Source organism: Notechis scutatus, chromosome 1 (genome assembly GCF_049901735.1).
Source record: "Notechis scutatus isolate UNSWTSFEM ecotype Mainland chromosome 1, rNotScu1.2, whole genome shotgun sequence".
NCBI lineage: Eukaryota > Metazoa > Chordata > Lepidosauria > Squamata > Elapidae > Notechis > Notechis scutatus.
In genome coordinates, this window is record NC_142009.1 from 163536563 (window position 1) to 163558026 (window position 21464).

The window sequence follows — 21464 nt, forward strand, 5'->3', positions numbered from 1 at the left end:
GAAAAATTAGATACTAAAAGCCCACGTATTTTTCAAGCATGTAAAATTTATGTCGCAAAATTATTGGATTGTTTCCAAAATATTCTGTTTTTATATTAGATACAGATAGTCTTTATGACAATTTATGACAATTGAGCCCAGAACTTTGGTCATTAAGTCACTGTGGTCATAAGCTGAGTCATCATGTGACCAGACTTAATTTTATAACCATTTTTATAATGGTTGTTAAGTGAATCAGAGTTATAAAACCTGAATCCAGCTTATCCAAACGGCATTTTTTGCCAGAAAATGGCAAAAAATGTTGCAAAATGGAATCATGTGGCCTGTGACACTGTAACCAGTTATAAATGTGAGGCAATTGCCAAGTGCCTGAAATGCTATAACATGGGGGTTGGTGCAACAGCCTTAACTTAGAGGACAGGTTAAGTAATTTTTTCCAAATCCATTGTAACTTTTTAAACTGAGGTTAGGTGACCACTTCAAGTTGAGCATTACTTGTATTGGTTCAGAGGAAGAACCTATACTGGTATTCACATCAGATCATGAAATAAGCTGCCATTATTGTCGTAAAGGTGCTTTTTTCTTCAAAAGCAACTGGACTATTTTTTCTTTTGGAAAAAGAAAAACTTAAAGAACTTAAAACATTTAATTTCTCATCCAAGAATCTTCACCAGTTCTGATGGCAGGGTGTGTGTGTGGAAGGACAGGTACTCAGTTGAGATTGGATGATGGGGGAATGAAAGGATAAGTACTGATAAGATGGTGGAGAGTGGGATGGAAGGATTGTATTTCTTTGCAGTCATCTGGTTGTTAGCACTCTCTAGGAGAACTGTTAAGGGCACAGAGGGCTCAGGCTTGCCCTGAGGCTAATCTAAAGCAGGGTGCAATTGGTTGTGGAGTCTTCTTGGAACTGCTGTAAGGGCTGCATTGTAAACTGGAAATAGGTGATGTCTTATTCCTTCCCCTCTGTTGAGTGGGGAGTGTTCAATTCTAACATTAATGATTTTTTTACCCCTTTTTCAAACCAATGGTCCTGTCTATACAAAATGTGGCCTTTGCTATCTTCAAAAGAACGACCTTTGTTTTTTAAATGCAGATGGACTGCTGAATCTTGTCCTGTGGATTTGATCTCTTATGTTGTGCCATGTGCTTGTGAAATAGTTATTTTGTTTCATCACTGTACAGATCTGCACGTTTCACTGCATTGTATTATATATATATTACTTTGTTGTTTGTGTCTGGGCGTTTTATCCTTGGGGTGGACAAGCTTCTGACTTAGTGTATTCTTGGGTTTAAAGTATATATGTATGTTGTGTTGATTGAAAATCCCCTTGAAGTTTTCAGATATACCTGCTACATATGGAATGACAATGTTGCTACGTTTGTTTTTCTTCTTTGTCTGTAATGGAGAAGCTCTTCCTAGATCTTTCTTTTTTTTCTTTTTATTTGATGAAAGCCTAGTTAGGATAACCACAGGTTCAGAGGGATTCCTTGATGTGTTTTAGTACTTTTTCTTTTCCCTCTTTATTAGTAGGCAAATTTTCATCCCAATGGTTTAGGGTTCTGAACACTCATATTTTGTGATCCAGTTGGTGGTGAGAATCAAAATGTGAATACTGAGCTCTGTGCCTGGGTTTTCTATAAACTTCAACGTTAAGCTTTCTGTCTTCCTTAACGTGCAGTGCACATTCCAGGAAAGCCATACTGCTTTCCTTAACATCTTCCTGTGTGAACTTAAAAGTATTTGTCCACTGAGTTGATGTGTTTGGTGAACGCTTCCGTTCACCAAACTGAATAATCTATCTCCAGTTTACAATGCAGTTCCAACAAGATTCCACAACCAATTACACCCTGTTTCAGGGCACAGATAAACCCCCAAGTGGTCTTAACAGATCTCAAGAGAATGCTGATCATCAGATGACACCAAAGAAATACAATCCTTCCAATTCCCCGCACCCCAAGTACTCAGTCTCAACTGTCAGTACTTACCCTTCCATCACCCCACGATCAGAATTGAAGAAGCTTCTTGGATGAGAAGCAAAATATTTTTTTTCCTCAAAGAAAAAATGGTCTAGTTGCCTTTTGAAGAAAAAAGCACCTTTGAGACAACTATGGCCTGAATGACCTAGATCCTCCACAGACATCAACATTGTCCCATCAGCCTAATCTTTTTAGCTGGACTAATGCTATTTGTTTTTACTTGTTCAAACAAATTATATTTTAGTTTACACTCTAAATAGACAGATATATAATAATGGTTAAATAAATCTGGATCCTTAATATTTATTTCTGCATCTTCTTTAAGAAGAGCAACAATGTGATATAGATGGAAGAAGGGTGAGCTAGAGATGCTCTAGAGGTTGCAAAATGGAGGCAGGGATCCATGACCTTGCTGTCCCTTTCATAATTGAATTGGTTCCTCATTGTGCCAGAAGGAGGTAAGCTTGCCTGTACCTATACTAGGCAAATGGTGAAAATAATATTGTTATACAAACTGGGAGAACCTCGGAGCAGACACAAAGCCATAAAAGAATTAAAAAAGGCTTTCTTTTATTCAATATATAAAATGGGCACGTGTCACATATCAAAAGAGTAAAGTACCAGTTTTAGTGAATTCAGTGGACATTTTAAAAAAAGGCTGGGAAGTGATAATGTGATAATTTCTAAGATGGAAGTTAGCCTCTGGAAGAAAATTAATGTCTGGACAAAAAGTTCTCTGTTTTGAAGTCAGGGTTGAAGTAATCAGAATTGCTGCCTTAAAAATCAAAACACAAAGGATTGAAGAGTCATATGAACCGAGACACAAAAATCAAAAGATTACAATGTGAAATCAAGAAATTGCAGTTTTTCATACAACTTCCTAACACTTAAATGAGTGAAGATATAACTCCCTAACAGGGCACTATGAAGACTCACCTTGTCTTCTCTGGGAAGAAAAGACAGGGTGAGACTTCATAGTCAGAAACAGCAGTTTGGACAATTGAAATATTTCACAACTGCAAAGCTTGGTTACCTCTGAACAAAAAGAGGGAGTACCTTTACAAATCACTGACATTTTGACTTGAGGATCTTTAGAATGCACTGTATCTTATTTCTAATGAAGTTATGGATCAATTATGGATATCATGGATATCATTTATGGGAAAAAGCAGAACTTTCTGAGTCATTTATGGAAGAACATGTTCTCTGTTAAGGTGTTGCCCACATGCATCTCTATAGTACTTTGGACATTAATTATTGAGTTTGAAGGCAAGTCAGTGTAAGGTAATAGAATGCTCACTCAGCATACAAGATTATACTTGGCATTCTAGAGATGAACTAGAGACTTTTGATGACAAAATAATATGAAAATTGGACCACAGTTCTCTAGATCTATAACAACTATAAAACCTCCTGTCAAAATTTGACAAGAACATTTTCAATAGTCACCATCTTGAATCCAAACCTACAGGTGGAAAGCAGAAGATGTTTTATCAGAGAAAAGTGATTGGCCTCCTCTGGATTTACTTCACGTTGTCAATGTCCTTTGTCAATTTAAAACATGGTGCTGCAAATATTTTAGATATGGTCTATTACAGAATAAAGAGGAACAATGGCTTATATCTTGATGAATGTTGATGGAACCTAGGATTTCATTTATTTTTTTGAAAATGCATTGGCTCAGATTCAGCTTGTGATCTCCCATGTTGCTGAGTCTTTCATACACACTGCTGCCTCATTATGGTCCTTCCCTCCATCACTTTGGATGACACGGTCTTTAGTAATCAATCATTTATTCCATTTATTGGCCACCCATCTTATCACAGGGTACTTTGGGCAGCCTACAACACACACACACACTCTATACACTATACACATATACTGTATATAGTAAAAGGTAAAAAAGTCTTTGCGGATTTTACTCTGCTAGTCACTGTCAACTATAGGGGGCGGCGATGCTCATCTCCATTTCAAGGCCATGTTACCAGTGCTATCCAAAGATATTTTTGTGGTCGTGTTGCCAGCATGTCATAGGGTGCTGTTACCTTCACTCCCACACATACATAAACACATACACATATTCGCATGCGCACACATATGTATGTATATGTGTTTATGTATCTATGTATATGTGTGGTGGGAAGAAACAGCACTCTATGATATCATGCTGGCAACATGACCACAAAAATGTGAGGGTGGAGGCAAGGGAGAAGTTGGGATCTGTTGTTAACCAACTACCTCCATTGCGATGCTCCTCCATTGGGGCCCAAGCTAAATGGCAGAGCCAGGTCTTATGAAAAATCTGGTGGGTTAGGGCCAACCTCACACCAGAGGGGAAAAATGATCCACAGAGCAGGAGCAACGGCAGAAAAGGCCCTTCTCCGAACCTCACTAGCCACAATAATTGGGCGATGGGGCGTGCAGCATGCCTCCTCTGAGGACATGAATGAGACAGGCCAACACAAGTGGGATGAGATAGTCCCTCAAATAGCCTGGACCCAGAAAGGGCTTTAAAAGTGATTGGCAACATCTTGAATTGCACCCAGAAGCAGACTGGCAATCAATGCAAGTTGCGAAGCAGTGCTGTTACATGGGCCATTCTTCAGGTCCCTGGAACTGCCTGTGGCCCTGCACTCTGGACCAGCTGTGGCTTCCATGTTGAGCATATTACAATAGTCCAACTATGAGATGATTAGGACCTGAATAACTGAACTATATAGTTCTATATTAATCAGTGATAACTACATTAGCTGATGTAGTCAAATGCTTACCCACATGTAGGCTAAATACAATACGTTTTCCTATATTCTAGATAGTACTGATTTAGACACATCGGAATTTTTGACAAGCCTTCTCATGAATGAAAACAGGATGATGTTTCCACAGGACTTTTCTTAAAGTCCTCTTATGGACAGTAATATGATGAACAGCAGGAATAAATTGACAAGCCTTGCTTTATTGAAAGGAAAATGTTGAAGGGTGAGATTTCTCTACTTCCTGCTAACAACTGAAGTGTCTTGTTTTTATGATGACAACCAGGACAGCCTGGATTTCTGTTGCTAAACAATGTGACATCATTCTTTATAATTGCTTGACTTAGTGATGGCAATGACGATCCCATTTTCTTTCATAACTTGAGGACTTCTTGTTTATTCATGTAAGTTACTAGGAGGTAAGCTTGACTAAAGCTGATTTAATTTTTGTGAGAAACCTAAATATTCAGAGGTGGCATGCACCTGAATGTTATTTGCTGTTATATCCTCTTTATGCACATGGCTTAGTGATTACTGTGAGAAACAGATTTCTAGAAAATCATATATGTATGTAAATGTCAGTTGGAAGAGGTCTCTTTAGAATAATGAAATTTAGATAAATTTTGCAGTGAATTCCGAATCATCTTGGCAAGTAATGCAGCTTATGGAACCTTGCTTCACAGGGGGCTATTGACCTGTTCCATCTATAACAATAGCTGCATTGTCTAATATTTTTTTCAAAAGTATACTACAGTAGTCCAGCCCCAAGATTAAGGAGCTATATATGTGTTATAAAAGACTGGAGTAAATAAATAAATTAAATTACTAATCATTAAAATCAGAGAGATTTTAGTATTCCTAACTATAATTGCATTATACAAAACTTTTAATGGTATGGTTCTCAAATGTCACAATTCCTGAATTTCTGCCTTTTTTATATTGTTATAAACTCTAAATTTGGAAATATTGTAAAAGTTGTTTGCTATGTGGCATGAAAACAAAAGTAATCCAGTCACTTTAACATGTAAAAACGAAAGCCAAAATATTATCAATATCAGACCAACCTTTAGTTCTCCTGTAGCTACTTTAAATACAAGTTCTATGACACAGCCAACAGCAAGACGAGCAGCACTGAATGAATGCACTTCATTCCAAATTGTATCATTGTCCACCTGAATAAAGATGGATTCAGAAATATTGTAAAGACACTGTTGTAAATTTCTGAAACAATTTAGTCTACACAGAGTACTGCATGCTGACTACTGGAACTATTAAATCATAACTTAAATGTTATAATTATAATTGCAAATAATGATAAAAACTGAAAGTGAATTACTCCCCAAGCAAAAGTTGGTAGCACCGCCATCAAAAATTTTATAGACTTTTACTTTTGTTTAAAAAAATCTTTAGTTACAGATATACTATAAGTGGAGTTCTTTAAGTGGTTACCCTCATGCATTCATTGGGACATATTCAGATATAAGATTTTTGATAAGAAACATATCTTGTCTGTATCATATCATACATCTTCTAAAACACAGCTCCCAATACTTCACTTTAATTTCTGTTATCAAAATTAAACTGCTAAATGTAGACAAATGGCTCTGATCAGGTGGCAGTCCTGCATATATTGGTAGGAGAAGATCCTTTGGTTATGGAAGATAGATCCCCTTGATTATGAGTATTTTGTTAACTGGCTATATAATATGTTTATTAATGTTTTGACAGTTCCTAGAAGGAAACAACTATCTTGTTTTTCTAGTACCTGATAACAACAATGAAAAAGTTTGATCTGCACAAAGACCAATTGTCCTATGCAAGCATAACATCATCATTAGACATTAAGTTGCAAAGGAAAGAAATTAGAAAAGAAAACTGGGACAATTTAAGAAAATTGGGAGAATTGGCTTCTAAATTATTTTAGCTCACCCATCCTGTATATAATTTATTTTTCTTAGAACTAGAGCTTATATCTTATAATTAGAGCAAATAAAGCAATTATTTTTGTACTTTAAAAGGTTAATGGACATCCTCAAACATAACTTGATCAAACTTTATTATTTGGATAAGAGATGACAAGACAGTCACCTATGTAAATAGGATTGCTCAATACAAAATAAAGACAGACAAAATATGAAAAACATTTGGAATCAGAATTTCTGAGTGAGTTCTGTATATACATTTTGTACTAATTGGTATTTTTTCTTGCCAATATTGATTTAACTTGCATTTTGGTAGGTCTTCAGTGGGCTATGGTTTTAGACTATAGATTTGCCTAGAGCAGTGGAAGATAACCTCTCAATAAATTTGTTTCTATGTAATTTCACATACTGAGGAATTAAACTGTTCATTTTATCTTATTTTACAAAATGTAGAGATATTTCCTGGGATAGTTTCCAAAATAATATTTGTATCACTAATCAGATTATTTAAAATTGTTGCCATCATCCTTTTCCCTGGCAGCAACATCATCTGAAAACTCTAGAAACACTTGGTTGTTGGACAGTGGGGGCAAGTCAGCATATTGCAAATGACCCACAAACATTTTCTGGCCTGAGACCAGCTAAGCAAACATTTGTCAGTTTGGCTAATGGACAACGGTCTGCTGTTAAAGGGGAAGGTAAAGTCTATGTACGAGATAGGGGAAACATTAGATAATGTATTGTATGTACCGAAATTAACCATAATCTATTAAGTATTTCAAGTTTTCATAGTCAGGAGTATGAAATACTGTTTGCTGGAGGATAATATACTATAAAGAAAGATGGAAGAATTCAGGCACGAGGTGTTAAGCAGGATAATCTATACATACTAGGAAAGTAAGAGAAAGGTTGTGCATGAACACTTACAAATACTCCCACACATGACAATTATGTATATTTCTTGCACAGGAGATTGGGACATACAAATTTCAGAGTACTGCAGAAGATGCCAGACCTAGCTGAGGGACTTAAGATTAAAAAAATGCAAGATGTACTAAGATTGTGCTGTTTGTAAAGAGTGAAAGTCCAAAGTCCAGCCTGTGAATAAGAAAAGCTCAAGGCAGAGTCTTGCAGTTAGTACATGCTGACTTGATTGGTCTTGTGGCACCCTCTCTAGGAGAAGCCAGGTATGCCCTAGTGATAGTGGATGATTAGACTAGATATGGGTTTTGCTATCTGCTAAAAAGCAAGACAGAGGTATTGCAACAGTTCAAGCAATGGATAAGACTTGTAAAGCACAGATATGGCTGTAAAGTATTTCAGCTACAAACAGACAGGTATCAGAGTTCATGTCTGATAGTTTCCAAAGATGGCTGAGAAGTTTAGACATAAGGCATAAATGTACGAATCTGTACTTGTCAGAAGAAACAGAGTGGCTGAAAGAAGAAATGGCATAATGCGAACCATGAAAGACTCACTGCTTGCAGATGCAGGAATGAGTAGAATGTACTGGGGAGAAGCCTTGAAAACAGCCAATTATTTGAAAAACAGAGTATGGAGTGTTGCGATAAATGAAACTCCATATTTTCTACTATATGGAAGAAAACCGTCACTGACTCACCTAAGAACATTTGGCAGTTATGCCTGGGTGCACAGTCCCAAAGTCACCAGAAGAAAAGGACAGAAAAAGGCCAGGAAATGTAGGTTTATTGGATATGAACCAGGTTCCAAAGGTTATAGATTCACAGATGGAACCAGAAAGGTGGTAATTTCACGATCTGCTAATTTTGCAGAACAAAATAATTGTAATAAGATACATGCTAATTCTGAGGTGTTCATGCCAATGCATAGCACTAGTTCTCTTGAAGGAAAAGCTATACAAAGCCCAATACAGGAAAATCACAAAACCAGGTCAGAAGTAGTAGATATAGAAGAGGATAAACCTGAGATAAAAAGAGAAGTCACAAAATTGCAGGAACAGATGATACTGAGGAGATCTGAAAGAAGCAATGAAGGTGTACGTCCTGATCAGTTCTCAGCAAGTGGGGTTAGAGTATGTAGTGTTCGATATAAACCCTGTAATTACCAAGAGCTTTTGTTGTTGCCTAGGGCAGAAGAGGACAAATTGAAGAAAGCTATGGACAGTGAAATGAAGTCTATGAATGTGCATCAGATTTTTACACCCATGAGATTATCAAAAGGACAAAAGGCAGGGGATGTAAATAGGTATATAAAAAGAAGGTGTTACACAGCAATGAACTGTAGTATAAGGCATGGTTAGTTACACAGAGATTTAAGTAAACAAAAAATGTTCATTATGACTGTTTGCCTCAACAATAAGAAGTGAGACCATAGAGCTAGCATTGGCTTTAGCAGCAGGAATTAGGACTATGGATAAGCCATCTGGTGAATTATTGTTACAATGTTATATAGATAGTGACTGGGCAAATGATGTGTGGGACAGAAAATCAAATTCAGGGTTTGTAATATTGTTTGCCGGTGCTATAATTGGATGGAGATCCAGAAAACAGCCTTCAGTAGCACTTTTCAGTGCTGAAGCCAAATTCATAGCATTGTCTGAGGCATGTTCTGAAATAACCTAGTATGTATGTGCAATTATTAAAGGATGTAAATGTAAATGTAAATATACATGTACATGTAAATGTAAAGGGAGATGTACCAGTATTTGAAGACAATGTTGCATGTATAAAAATGGCAACAGGAGAATACAACGGAAACAGGAGTAAACATGTAGATATAAAGTATTGTAATGTCAGGGTGGCTGAAAAGGATAAACTGATAAGATTACAGCAATGTTCCACTGAACATAATATAGCAGATATGTTAACCAAGTCTTTAAATGTAGACAAACATCAAGAGTATATCAAAGCATTTGGATTGACAACTGTTCAGTTTTAAATGGGAGGAGTGTCAGGATATCACTATCCTGAAGAGCTGACCAGCTGATGCAGTGATGGAATGAGTCAGCAAGGTTTTTGGCTGTTATCCCTTTAAGAACCTGTATAATAAGAAGAGGCCATGTTAGGGTTCTCTCTCGCTGTGTGTATTCTCTGTTGTAATTTCTGCTTGTTTGAACTCTGCCTATAGTACGTGTATGTACAGTATATATTCTTTTGTAGATAGAACTATTTATTACAAACCTGTTTGCTGTTATTGCTCCTGAGTTGTCTCACATAGTAAAGCTGTACAAACTCTGACACTATCGGTATGCAGTGGCTAGTGTCACACATGACTTTCACAAGGGCAGCAGGGAAATATATATAGCATGTACTTAAACTGTAATGCATCTAATAAAAAAAAACCTTAGATCTATCCTATTAGAATATTAGTAGCATTGGATGTTGTACAAGGATATGTTCATTAAAATTTTATTCCTAACAAAGAGGTATCCATAAATATTGGGATTGCTAGCTATGTACTTCATAATAGGCTGGATCCAGGAAAACCTGTTGAAGTATTAAGCCAGAAGCCATTGCATGCAAAGAGTTACCATTGCTCTTGACATTTGTATGCATAAAGAAGTATTATACTGGACAAAAATGGAACTGATTTGTAAAACGAGATGTTGAATATATAGAAAAGTATAGTTCTATAATAAAAATGAGAATTGTATATTTAGTCAGTTTAATCAACATGTTTAATCAAGACTTGCTGCATTACCTGATCAAATAAGAAAAAAAATGCTTACCCCAATGCCACCACATGGAAGCCTGACAAACAGTGATGTCAGAGAGCCTGGAGAAATCAGAACAGAGTAAAACATTGTTAAAATTACAAAATGCATGTGATTTGGGAGTAATTTAAAAATCTGTCATCAAAATTAATAGTATAGATCTATCCATTCCTACAATAGTATTAGATGCTGAATATGATTGAAGACTCAAGATGTGTTATTTTGGAGAATATTTACATAGTCAAGATTAGGTTTTTTTTAGCACTTCATAACCACCTGTCAACCATAAGGTTGGGGGATGATCACCTAATGAGGACTTGGGGCAGATCACGTTATAATGGTGAAGGGCATGTGATGTTACAAGAGCTAGAGAATTAAGGGGAGCAGTGGACATCCAAGAATCCCTCTTGGCCTTTAGGGGCCTTGCTTCTCAGGTCTTTGGTTGTGAGACTGTTTCTGAAGATGAGCTCATGGGATCAGCTGGGATTACTGCTAGTGCACTAACCTCCCTGCTGCATAGCAGCCTCCTTGCCTGAGCTGCTGGAGGCCATCTCAGGGTTGTTGGTGGTGGTCCCCAAACTTATGGTCCTGGGAGACTTGAACCTGCTATCCCTGGGTTGGGCCTTTTAAGTGGCCCAGGAGTTCATGGTCACCATGTTGGCTATGGGCCTATCCTAGATCATCATGACAGTGGTTTCACACCAGATATGATCTAATTAGAGCTAGGGCAACATGATTGGGTGGGGAATCTAATGTTATATCCCAGCATGGTGGGATCACGCCCTGGTGTTCTTGAAATTCTATTATGCAGGGAGGCTGGACCCATCAACTGATGGACCCAAATGAGCTCCAGAGAGAACTGGGAAATATCCTGGGGAATTACTGCACAGAAGTTCTGGTTATCTCCGGAACCAAAGGGCAGCCAAGGCTTTGGACAGGATCACGCCTGTGTGGCCTATCTTGACCCATCACTTCTGACACTCCCCCTGGTTTATGGAGGAGCTGTGAATTCTGAAAAGAGCCAAGAGATGTTTAGAGGGCCACTGGAGCAAAATGAGGGATGAATCCAATTGATACAACTTAGAGCTGCTATTAGGCCTATCTTGTGGCTTGTAAGAGTACTGAAAGATCCTGATTTCTCTGCCCTTATTGTGTCTGCACAGTGTTGCCCAGTGGCCCTGTTCAGAATCACACAGTCCCCCTAGGGACAGGAGGGTTTAGGTGATAATATTCAGGGCCCTGAAGAGAAATTTATGAAACACCTGGACAAAGTCATTTGGATTTGTTCCCAGTTGGAGCCCATGCATAGGGCATTTCAGATGCCGGTCTTACCCGATTAACTGGGAACAATTGAATTTTGTTGGACATGAAGTGGATAGGGATTTCAATGCTGTCAGTGAGCCATCTATCAATTAGATCCATGTCCCTCCTGTTTGGTGAAAGTCTCCAAAATGGTGACAGTCAGGTGTGTTCAGGTAGTGATACATTCTTCACTGCAGAAGGGAACTGTCAGAACCTTTTAAGGAGGCTCTGGTTTGTCCCTCCTTAAATAACCATCTCTTGATCCCACCAATCTGGACAACTTTCACCCAGTCTCCTACCTTCCCTTTCTAGGGAAGATGGTAGACAAGGTGGTTGTTGGCAGTTTCAGAGAGTCCTGGATGAAACAGATCGTCAGGTTTCGGGTCTGGTTATGGGATAGAAACAGCATTGGTTGCATTTGTGGATGACTCTTCTTCTGGTGAGAATGGGATGGGGAGAGTGTATCTATTCTTGTTCTCCTTGGTCTCTCAGCAGCTTTTGATACAATAATTATTTAGTACAGCTGCTTAGTTTGGGGCTGGGTAGCAGTCTAGCAATGGTTCAGTTCCTTTCTCCAAGGCCAATCCCAATTGATGTTAATAGGGATTGAGAGGTTTAGTCCACAGTCATTTGTGGGGTGCAGAGCTCAGTACTCTGTCCTTTTTAACATCTACTTGAAGCCCCTAGGTGGTATCATTTGTCACCATGAGGTGAGGTACCACCACTGTGCTGATGATTCTCAGCTTTACATCTCCAAGTGATCCAAGTGATGCTGTTGGTGCCCTCTCGCAGTGCCTGGAAGTTGTGGTGGTCTGAATGTGGGACAACAAACTTTGCTTGAATACTGGTAAGACCAAGTGGCTTTGGGTGCCTGGCGCTTCTGACTCTGGGACTTTAACATCTTTAATTCTTATTCGGGTTGCACTACCCCAGACAGACCTGATGTGTAATCTGGGGGTTCTTCTGAACTCCTGCTTGATGAACAGGTGGCAGTCGTGGCTAAGACTCTTTGTACAACTTTGTGTTGTGCGCCAGTTGCATCCTTTTCTAAATTGGAAGTCCCTGTGGTCAGTCACTCAAGCCCTACTCATCTCAATACACTCTACATGGAGCTACCCTTGAAGAGAATCCAGAAGCTTCAGTTGGTGCAGAGGGCAGCTGTGTGAAGAGTTCTTGGGGCACCTAGAGTGGCACAACACCACGAGCTGCACTGGCTGCCTGTTTGCTTCTGGGTTCAATTCCAGATGTTGGTTATCACTTTAAAAGCCCTTCTTAGCATGGGTCCAGGCTACCTGAGAAACCAAATCACCTTAATGGGATTATCCCACTCCATCTATGCTGGTTGTGCTGCAGACCCCTTAAGCCAAGGAATTTTGGCTGGTGGGTCCAGAAGAAGAGCCTTTTTTGTTATGGCTCCAGCCCTTTGGAACTTTTTTCCTCCTGAGATTAGATCCACTCCCACCCTTTTGGTCTTCCAAAAGGCCTTGAAGAAACAGCTATGTCAACAAATCTGGGATCCCAATGGGGGCCTGGCATGTCGGAGGTAGCTAACAGAGTAGACAATACCCCATCTCCTCCTGTACACATTTTGCTCACTCCCTCTCCATCCTGCTTAGCTTTATTTCAATTGAATTTTAACTTTTTTATTGTTTTAATGCTTTATTCCGTACTTTCTGTAACCTACCTAGAGTTGCCTTCAATGAGATGAGTGGCATAAAAGTTTGATAAATTAAAAAAAAAATGTATCAGACAATATTTGTTCCAACACATGTAGCTACATAAACTTTGGATCTGGGGCTGTCCTTCTCTAGAGGAACAAAGAGGGGAACCTTCAACCATGCATCTATAACTCCAGAAAACTCCCCAACCCCGAACAAATATAGGCAGTGTGGTCTGATGGGCACTTATTAACCTGGTGGCACTTCCTAAAAGGGAGACCAGTGCCATTTGAAGTATGGACTGATCATAAAAATCTGGAAGTCCTAGGACCCCTCAGAAACTCTCTCCCAAACAAGTTTGATTGGTGCAGTACTTTAACTGGTTGACTTCACACTAAAATACGTCCCTCAAGGAAGAATTTTCTAGCGGATGCACTGTCCCAAATGCCCCAGAACAAAAGCAAGCGCAAAGAAGTGGTCAATACTATTATTCCCCTCCCTCAGAAAGCAGCACAAGTTACCATGAGGCAACAGACTAGGAGTCGATTGAGTGAACCAGCGGGGAGCAGACAAGTAACCCAGAAACTCAAGAGTTGAGATACAAACTGACTCCTGATTAAAGGACAACAAACAACTCCTAACTTCCTGGGATGGGTTGGCATGGAAATTATACATCCCCAGCATCCTCTGGGTTGAAATTCTGCAAAGAAGCCACGACACCAAGCAAGCTGGTCACTTTGGATTTCTAAAGACATGGCATTTGGCACATAGACAATTTTGGTGGCCAGCAATGAAAAAGGACATCAAAAGCTATGTAAAGAGCTGTGCGATATGTGCAGCGAAGAAAAAAAAAAGACTTGGAAAACCCCTGGGACTGTTACAAGTAGCCGAGCCATCATGACCTTGGGAGGAAACAGCAATGGACTTTATCGTGGAACTCCCAGAAAACGGGGGAAACAATTTGGAGAGTGGATGATCTTTTTTTCAAACAGGCTCACTTCATTGCCTGTTCCAGCCTTCCTTCAGTCACAAACTGGTGAAGCTGTTCCTAAAGTACATTTACTGATTGCATGGAGTCCCAAAGAGAATCATATCTGATCAGGAGGTCCAGTTAACAGCCAAATTCTGGAGGGAGTTCATAAAGTTAACTGGGTCTTCCCAGAGGTTTAGTTCGGCTTTTCATCCAAGTACCAATGGGGCGGCAGAACGAACTAACACAATGATAGAGCGGTACTTCAGGTGTATGTCAATTACCAACAAACCAATTGGGCTGACCACTTGCTTTTCACTGAGATGGCATAGAACAACACTGTGCATAGCAGCATGGGCTTTACACCTTTTAAGGGGTGGAGTTCGTCTCCATGCCTGAGTACCCTCAAGAGCCTGACTGAATGGGTAGACTCCCTACAGGAGGCCTGGGGAAATCTAAAACAGATATTAACAAAAGCCACAGAGATGCAAAAAGAATAGGCAAACAAAAAGCAATTCCCTCCAGAGGCCATTTCACACAGGGGAGAAAGCTTACCTCTCTACAAAATATCTAAAATTGAAATTGCCCTGTACAAAGCTGGTTCCTAAGTTTATAGGACCTTTTTCCATTGTAAAGATCATTAACTCAATCACGGTGGAGCTGAAACTCCCACGCCTGTTGGAAAAATACATCCAGTCTTCTACAGCGGTTTATGGAAGCCAGTAATAGGTTCGGAGCTAAGGCTAGTAGCTCAAGTAGTTGTTGGCCCCATCATAATTCAAGGAGAAACCCATTATGGAGTAAAAAGAATCCTAGACTCTAGGTTGTATAAAGAGAGGCTACAGTACTTAGTACAGTGAAAGGGTTCCCCCTCTCTAAAGCCACTTGATTGAAGAGTCAGAACGTAAGAGCAGATAAGATCCACAAAAGCCAAAAGGACAGCTGGGGATGGCAGGAGTGGCTAGTGAAAGTGTAACCTGTCTGTACTTGATATTTTCCAGATACTTCTCACTCACTAGGGGGAGAGCCGACTGTCAACTTTGAACTGAACCTGAAGTAGCCAGTTTTCTGTTCCTCAGTTGCCACACAGAGGGGAAAGAGGAAGGAGTTTGGAATGCCTTACTAGACACAACAGAGAGCTTTCTCATGTGAACCAAGGTCATGTCTACTGGCAAAAGATAAGGTCGGAGAAGGAGTGCCCGGAGAGCCTGCCAATTAACCCAATTGGCTAACATGACTTGGGGATGCAGTTATTTCCTATTTTAATTATACTGAAACTGCAGGAAAGATTTAGAGTTGGTTTTCATTTGAAGCTGAATAAGAAGGCTTTGAGGAGGATCCTAGTTTCAGAGTTCTGATTTGCTTGGGTTTGTTAGTCGGAACTTGGTTCATTTATGATCATTGGTAGCACACCACAGACACAAAAAGTGGTGCCATAGTTATTTGTTTGCTTAATGATCTGGTTCATGCTTTATGATCACTACAAAAGTCATAAAATCAAGGATGATGCTTTATTACTGTCACAAGTTATGACTGCAATGGACAGCTCCCATTACATCATAACACAATGACTACCTGTACTTAATAAATAGTTCAGCCCTGAGCAGGGAATAAGACAAGGATGAATAATGTCTCCTTCATTATTTAATGTATTCAACAATGAATATAGAAGAACATCTTTTATGCATTTCTGACCCTTGCAGCATCTTTCATGCATGGATTCACTATTATAGTCAGTCAGTACACATGATACTGGGCCTGATTCTTTTTTTTTTTTTAATCTCAGAGAGACTGCTTGTCAGGGTTCTGATCAAGGCTCTAATAGAATTAAGAGTCTCAAGCCATTTAGCAAGAAAAATCCAGTTGTTTATTAGGAGCGCAATGTCGGCACGACCTTGCCAATTTGTGCCTTGCCTCTAACCCTGTTTCCCATTCCCAACCCCCAGAGTGTGTCACCAGTCACATTCCCCAATGGAGCAATTTGCAGGTGTAGAAGTCACTCCCTCCAGTCGTTGCCAGTTGAGATGGCTTTGAATTTGGACAGCTAGGCTGTGTCTTGTTTTGACTGAGGTGTGAATTCCTTGGTACAGTTGCGAGGCCCTGTCTATGGCAACTTGGGAGTAAGTCAGGAAAGCTTCACGAGTTGACATTTGGCTTCCCTCACTTCCTGAAGGCAACCTGTGCGAAGCAAAAACAATTTGAGTATAGGTGTGTCATTTAAGGATGTGATTTCCCCCCGGTTTGGTTGGGTTCTTTTCATGGAATCTGGCTATGATGCAGTCAGCTTGGATGTTTCTGCTCTTTACCCAGGATGCCTCTGATAGGGGGTAGCCCTTCCACTTGATTAAGTGTTGGAGTTGCCTCCTGTGCCACCTAGAGTTGAGGATGTGTTGTACCTTCTAATGGGTTTGCCCCCCATGACCACTGGATCAGGGTCTCAGGGTCTACCCAACCACATGTTTTAAGAGGCTGCTGTGTAATACCAGGTGTATTCTCCACAGAAGTTGGGGCAGCTTCAGTTGCACTGTGACCTGGTTGATAATTTTTACTATGGGCAATGGCCCCATGAACTTAGGTCATTAAATTCGGCTGGCTAGGCTATGTTGGGAAGCTTTAGCCTCAAGTATTTTGTGGATAGGTAGACCCTCTCCTTCACTTGGAACATGTGTTGTGGGGCTCGGTGTTTGCCTATTGCTTATAGGTCTGTGCTGCTTTAGCAAGTGCTTTCTTGACATTTTCCCATGCCGCTATTAGCACTGACAGCCAATCAGTCAAACTGATTGAGGGGGGCATTCCTTGGGTATTCCAGCATTGGGACAAAGTCCATACTGACTATCTTGAAACGGTATTGCAGTACCTCATGCTACTGTGAACCGCATTATTGTAAGCAAGCTCTGTGAACAACACAGGTTCCGCCCAATTGGACTGTTGGTAGTTCACGTAGTACCTGAGGTATTACCATGGCGTTAAACCTCTCTTCCTGCCATTGGTACTTGGATGAATAGCCGAGCTAAGGCCCTGGGTTGACCCAATGGACTGCAAGAATTGCCTCCAGAACTTAGCCATGAATTGGGTTCCTCTGTGCGAGATGAATCACAAAGGAGGGAATGAATTGGCTATGAAAGTTTGAGAATCCTAGGAAGGTTTGTTGTTATCTGAGGGTGCGAGGGGCCTGCCACTCTAGGATGGCTTGTACTTTGGCTGGGTCCATCTCTATCCCCTCGTTTGACACTTGGTATCCCAGGTAGTCAAGCTGCGAGCAATGAAATTCACATGTTGACAGCTTGATGTATATGTTTGCTTTTCAAGTACCTGGCAGACTGGGGTATGTGGTCCTCTATCGTCTCAGTAAAGATGAGGATGTTGTTCAGAAAGACGAGGACCCCCTTGTAGAGGTGCTCATGCAACACTTCATTAATCAATTGCATAAACACGGCTGGTGGCCCCTACAGCCCAAAAGGCATTACTTTGAATTGGAAGCTTCCTAGGGGGCAGTTGAAAACTGTTTTCCATTCGTCTCCCTCCCTGATTCAGACTCGGTAATATGCTTCTCTGAGGTCTAGAGAAGTCCTTGCCTTTGGCTAAGTGGGACAGCATGTCCTTCATGAGGGGGAGGGGATATAAGTTGTGAACACACACACCGTTTATCCCATGGAAATCCATGCATAATCTTATGGTCCCATCTTTTTTTTCTTTATATAGGACTGGGGCTGTGACTCATGGCTTGGCTGGCTCGATGAACCCTCTTGCTAGGTTTTTGTCTATGTATTTGCACATTTCTTGCATTTCCCGGGGCGCCATAGTGTACAGTTTGGGTTTAGGAAGCTTGGCCCTGGGGATGATTTTGATGGCGCAGTCCATTGCACAATGGGGGGGGGGGGTTAGGATATCACACTCAAACACTTCGGTGAGGTCCTGGAATTCTCTAGGGATCCGTTTAGCCTTTGGGGTTTGTTTGGAGATGGCTGCCAGTTGTTCTGGTAGGGCCCTAGGGGAAGTTTCCTGTGTGGGCAATGACTTTATTTCATGGTGCGGAGGGGGTTGGGGGCTATTCTTAGCCTCCGGCTGCCTCCTTTCCACCTGATAGCCAGGCCCCACTTGTCAAGCCAAGAGAGCCCTACTATGACCATCTTTGTCATTTTGGGAGCTATTATGAATCAAATTGATTCCCAGTGGTCCACTATCTGTAGCCTCACTGGTTCGGTCAGGTGGGTGGTGTGGGCTCCCTCCAACAGGGACCCACTGACTTGCTTAATTGGGTGGGCCAATTTCTTAGCTCTGATCTCCAATTTACGACCGTGGGCAAGTTAATCAAACATCTGGTGCAGCATGAGTCTATTAGGACTTCAAAAGTGCCCTGGGTCCTTGTTTTTGGGGCTGTGCGGCATATCGGGAAGGTGAAAGGTTGAATAGGTTCACTCACCATCAGGTCACTTTCCCCTTCGTCCTCGCTGTCATAAGGTTCCGATGACTGGTCGTCGTCAGCTGGAGTTCCCCGCCCTTTGGCTGGGTAGGGAGGGACCTCTACAGCCTGGAAGGCTTTTCGAGACTTGTTGGTGACATGCTTGAGGCCTCATTCCAACTGAGTAGTGGTTTTGGCTTGGGTTTTGGGGCTGGAGTTGCACAAGCCAATGCAAAGTGGCCTATCCCTCCGTATCTGTAGCATTTCAACTGGCCTAGGGGGAGGGTTGGTCTTGGGGCTGGCTGGGTTGCAGTGGCATCCCGTTGGCCAGGTGGTCTGTGATCTGGTTGTCCTCTCTCTTTAGGACCCAGTAGCCTTCGTATGTCCTTGGTGTGCAAACTGCAATCAATCTTTATGGCTACTCGAAACCAGTCAGCAAGCCGGTTGGGAATGTCCTAATAGATGGTGGCTTGGCTAATTTGCTTGTCTAGGCTTTCTCTGAAAAAATGTAGTAGCTCCTCCAGCCAGGGTGATAGCTTTCCCATGACTCTTTTGAATTCATGGATGTGTTCTTTAATGAGTCACCCTCTCTGCTTTAAATTCTGAAACTCATCACCCACATATTGATCTTCCTCCATGTCCTCAAATCTGGTTTCTAGCTCTTGTAGGAATTTGTGGACATCCTGCAGCTGGAGGGAGCCTATGAAGGGCCATTCATTTGCTTCTCCCTCTAATCCTCTGGTTATGGCGTGCACCATAGCTCTATGCGATGGGTAGAGGTGTCCATAATGATCTAAATGGACTCCCGCAGAGTCAAGGAATAGAGCTAGCTGATCTGGGTCCCCATCAAATTTCCCCCTGAATCTGGGTGGCTTGTTCAACACTGCCACTCCCTCGTCTTGTTGGATCCCATCTGCCTACGTTTGATGTGCTTGGCAGTTTCCATCAACTTTAGTTTGTGGAGGGGAGTTTGTGGCATGGGGGAGCCAGAGGCGGCAGCCTCGGGCTCAGTTTCCTTCTGCCAGGTTGAGAGGGGGGCTGCCTTCTCATCTGCTTCCCCTTTTCTAGGGGGTTAGGTGCACCTGGGCACCCCGGGGTTGCTCTGTGGTTAGTTCCAACTTAAACTTAGGGCTGGCTAATTGGAGCTCAGCAAGTTGGATTTGGCTTCTCTTCCCTTCTGGAAGTTTGGTTGCACTCTCCCCTATCTCCTTCCCCCTTTCTTTTGGGCAACACAACTGCCCCTCGTTGCGAAAGGTGGCTTGGTGGAATTCCTCCCTCAATTTCTCCAAGGATTCACCTAGAGTCCCAAGTAGGGATTTTGGGGTTCTGATCTCATCCCTTCATCCACTCCAGTCTTCTAGTTTGCTTATAGGTTGTCCCAAACAACAGGAGTTGGATGGGGGAATTCGGTCTCGGCTGCTTTGGGATTTTTTTCCCCACCAATACTCATCTCTTTCTGCTTTGGTCACTGAGGCAGGCATCCCGAGCACCTCGGTTTCCATGGTCAAAGATGGCTGCACTTGGGTTCCAATTGGGCTGCTGGTTCCTGTAGTTCCCTGGATGGGAGTAGGATCTGCCTCCTTCTGGGTTGCCAGAAGCAGGATTTCTTTCGAGATTCCGTCCTCCACCATGGTGGCCCGAGTTTCTCTCCATGCACCCCAGGTATCAGAGAGCAAGAGGAGAGTCGGGGCTCAGGAATCCTGGTCATTTTTGGTTGATGTCAGGGTTCCGACCAAGCCATTTAGCAAGAAAAATCCAGTTTTTTATTCAGAGCGCCATGTCTGCATGACCTAGGTGAAGCCAACTGTCAACCCAATTCATGCCTTGCCTCTGACCCTGTTTCCCACTCTCCCCCCAGAGTGTGTCACCAGTCACATTCCCCAATGAAGCAATTTCCCGGGTCATAGAAGTCACTCTCTCCAGCTACTGTGGATCTCTGTGGAGATGGCCTTGAATTCGGCTGGCTAGGCTGTGTCTTGTTTTGACTGTGAATTCTTTGGTGGAGCTGTGAGGTGCGATTTCCATCCCCCTACCTATGGCAACTCGGGAGCAGGTCAGGAAAGCTTCACAAGTTGAACTACTTAAATTCCAGACACACATACATTACACTCTGAGTTCCAATGGTGAACATGGTGAACATGGCAAACTCTTATTAAATTCTGAAGTCTCTGTCCAGACAGAGCACAGCAAGAAAGATGAATCAAAAATGATGAATCTATTTAAACAGAGCCAATCAAGGAAGCTTAAGATGACCGGAGATAACAGTGATCAATTTTATATCCTCCATTAGGAAAATAAAACACACAGACAAACTTGAAAATAAAATACTTTGTTAAATGTTCCAATAAAGTAGCTCAGATTACTGTAAAGAAAAAGGGATTGGGTTGGTAATTTGTGATTCACTACTTAGAGCAGGGGTGTCAAACTAAAGCCCATAGACTAGATCCAGCCCATAATGTGCTTAGATCTGGCCCACAGAGCCACCCTGGAAACAGCAAAAGACCGGCCAGCAGTACCTCAGTCCAGCCCAGGCCAACTAAGCACTAAACTACAACATGGTGGCAGCCATCTGAGCTGAAAGCGGTCAGCCTTAGATCCACAGGGCCGTTCCGAGCCAGCAAAGGGCCACCTCTGTTCTGCCCCTGCCCCATAGGCACGCACACAGGAGGCAGTGTGTCTGCAGGGCCGGCATCCCTGGAGAGCATCTTGCCCCACAGGCTGACTGTGTTCTGAATGCTTCCCTTTCATCCAGGATGCCAACATTTTCCACCTTCTGTGCACAC

The 21464-nt window shown here is 41.7% G+C and overlaps 1 protein-coding gene across 4 annotated transcripts in view; it reads right to left on the reverse strand.

Annotated features, from left to right (window-relative positions):
• Positions 1-21464, reverse strand: part of HDAC4 (histone deacetylase 4) — a 200868-nt gene that overhangs the window by 37551 nt on the left and 141853 nt on the right. For all 4 annotated transcript variants that reach the window (XM_087949352.1, XM_087949355.1, XM_087949354.1 and 1 more), the window contains 2 exons: positions 10365-10411; positions 5798-5905 (listed from right to left, as the gene is read on the reverse strand). In XM_087949352.1, the coding sequence (XP_087805478.1) occupies positions 5798-5905; positions 10365-10411 (155 nt within the window). The remainder of the gene's footprint in view (positions 1-5797; positions 5906-10364; positions 10412-21464) is intronic.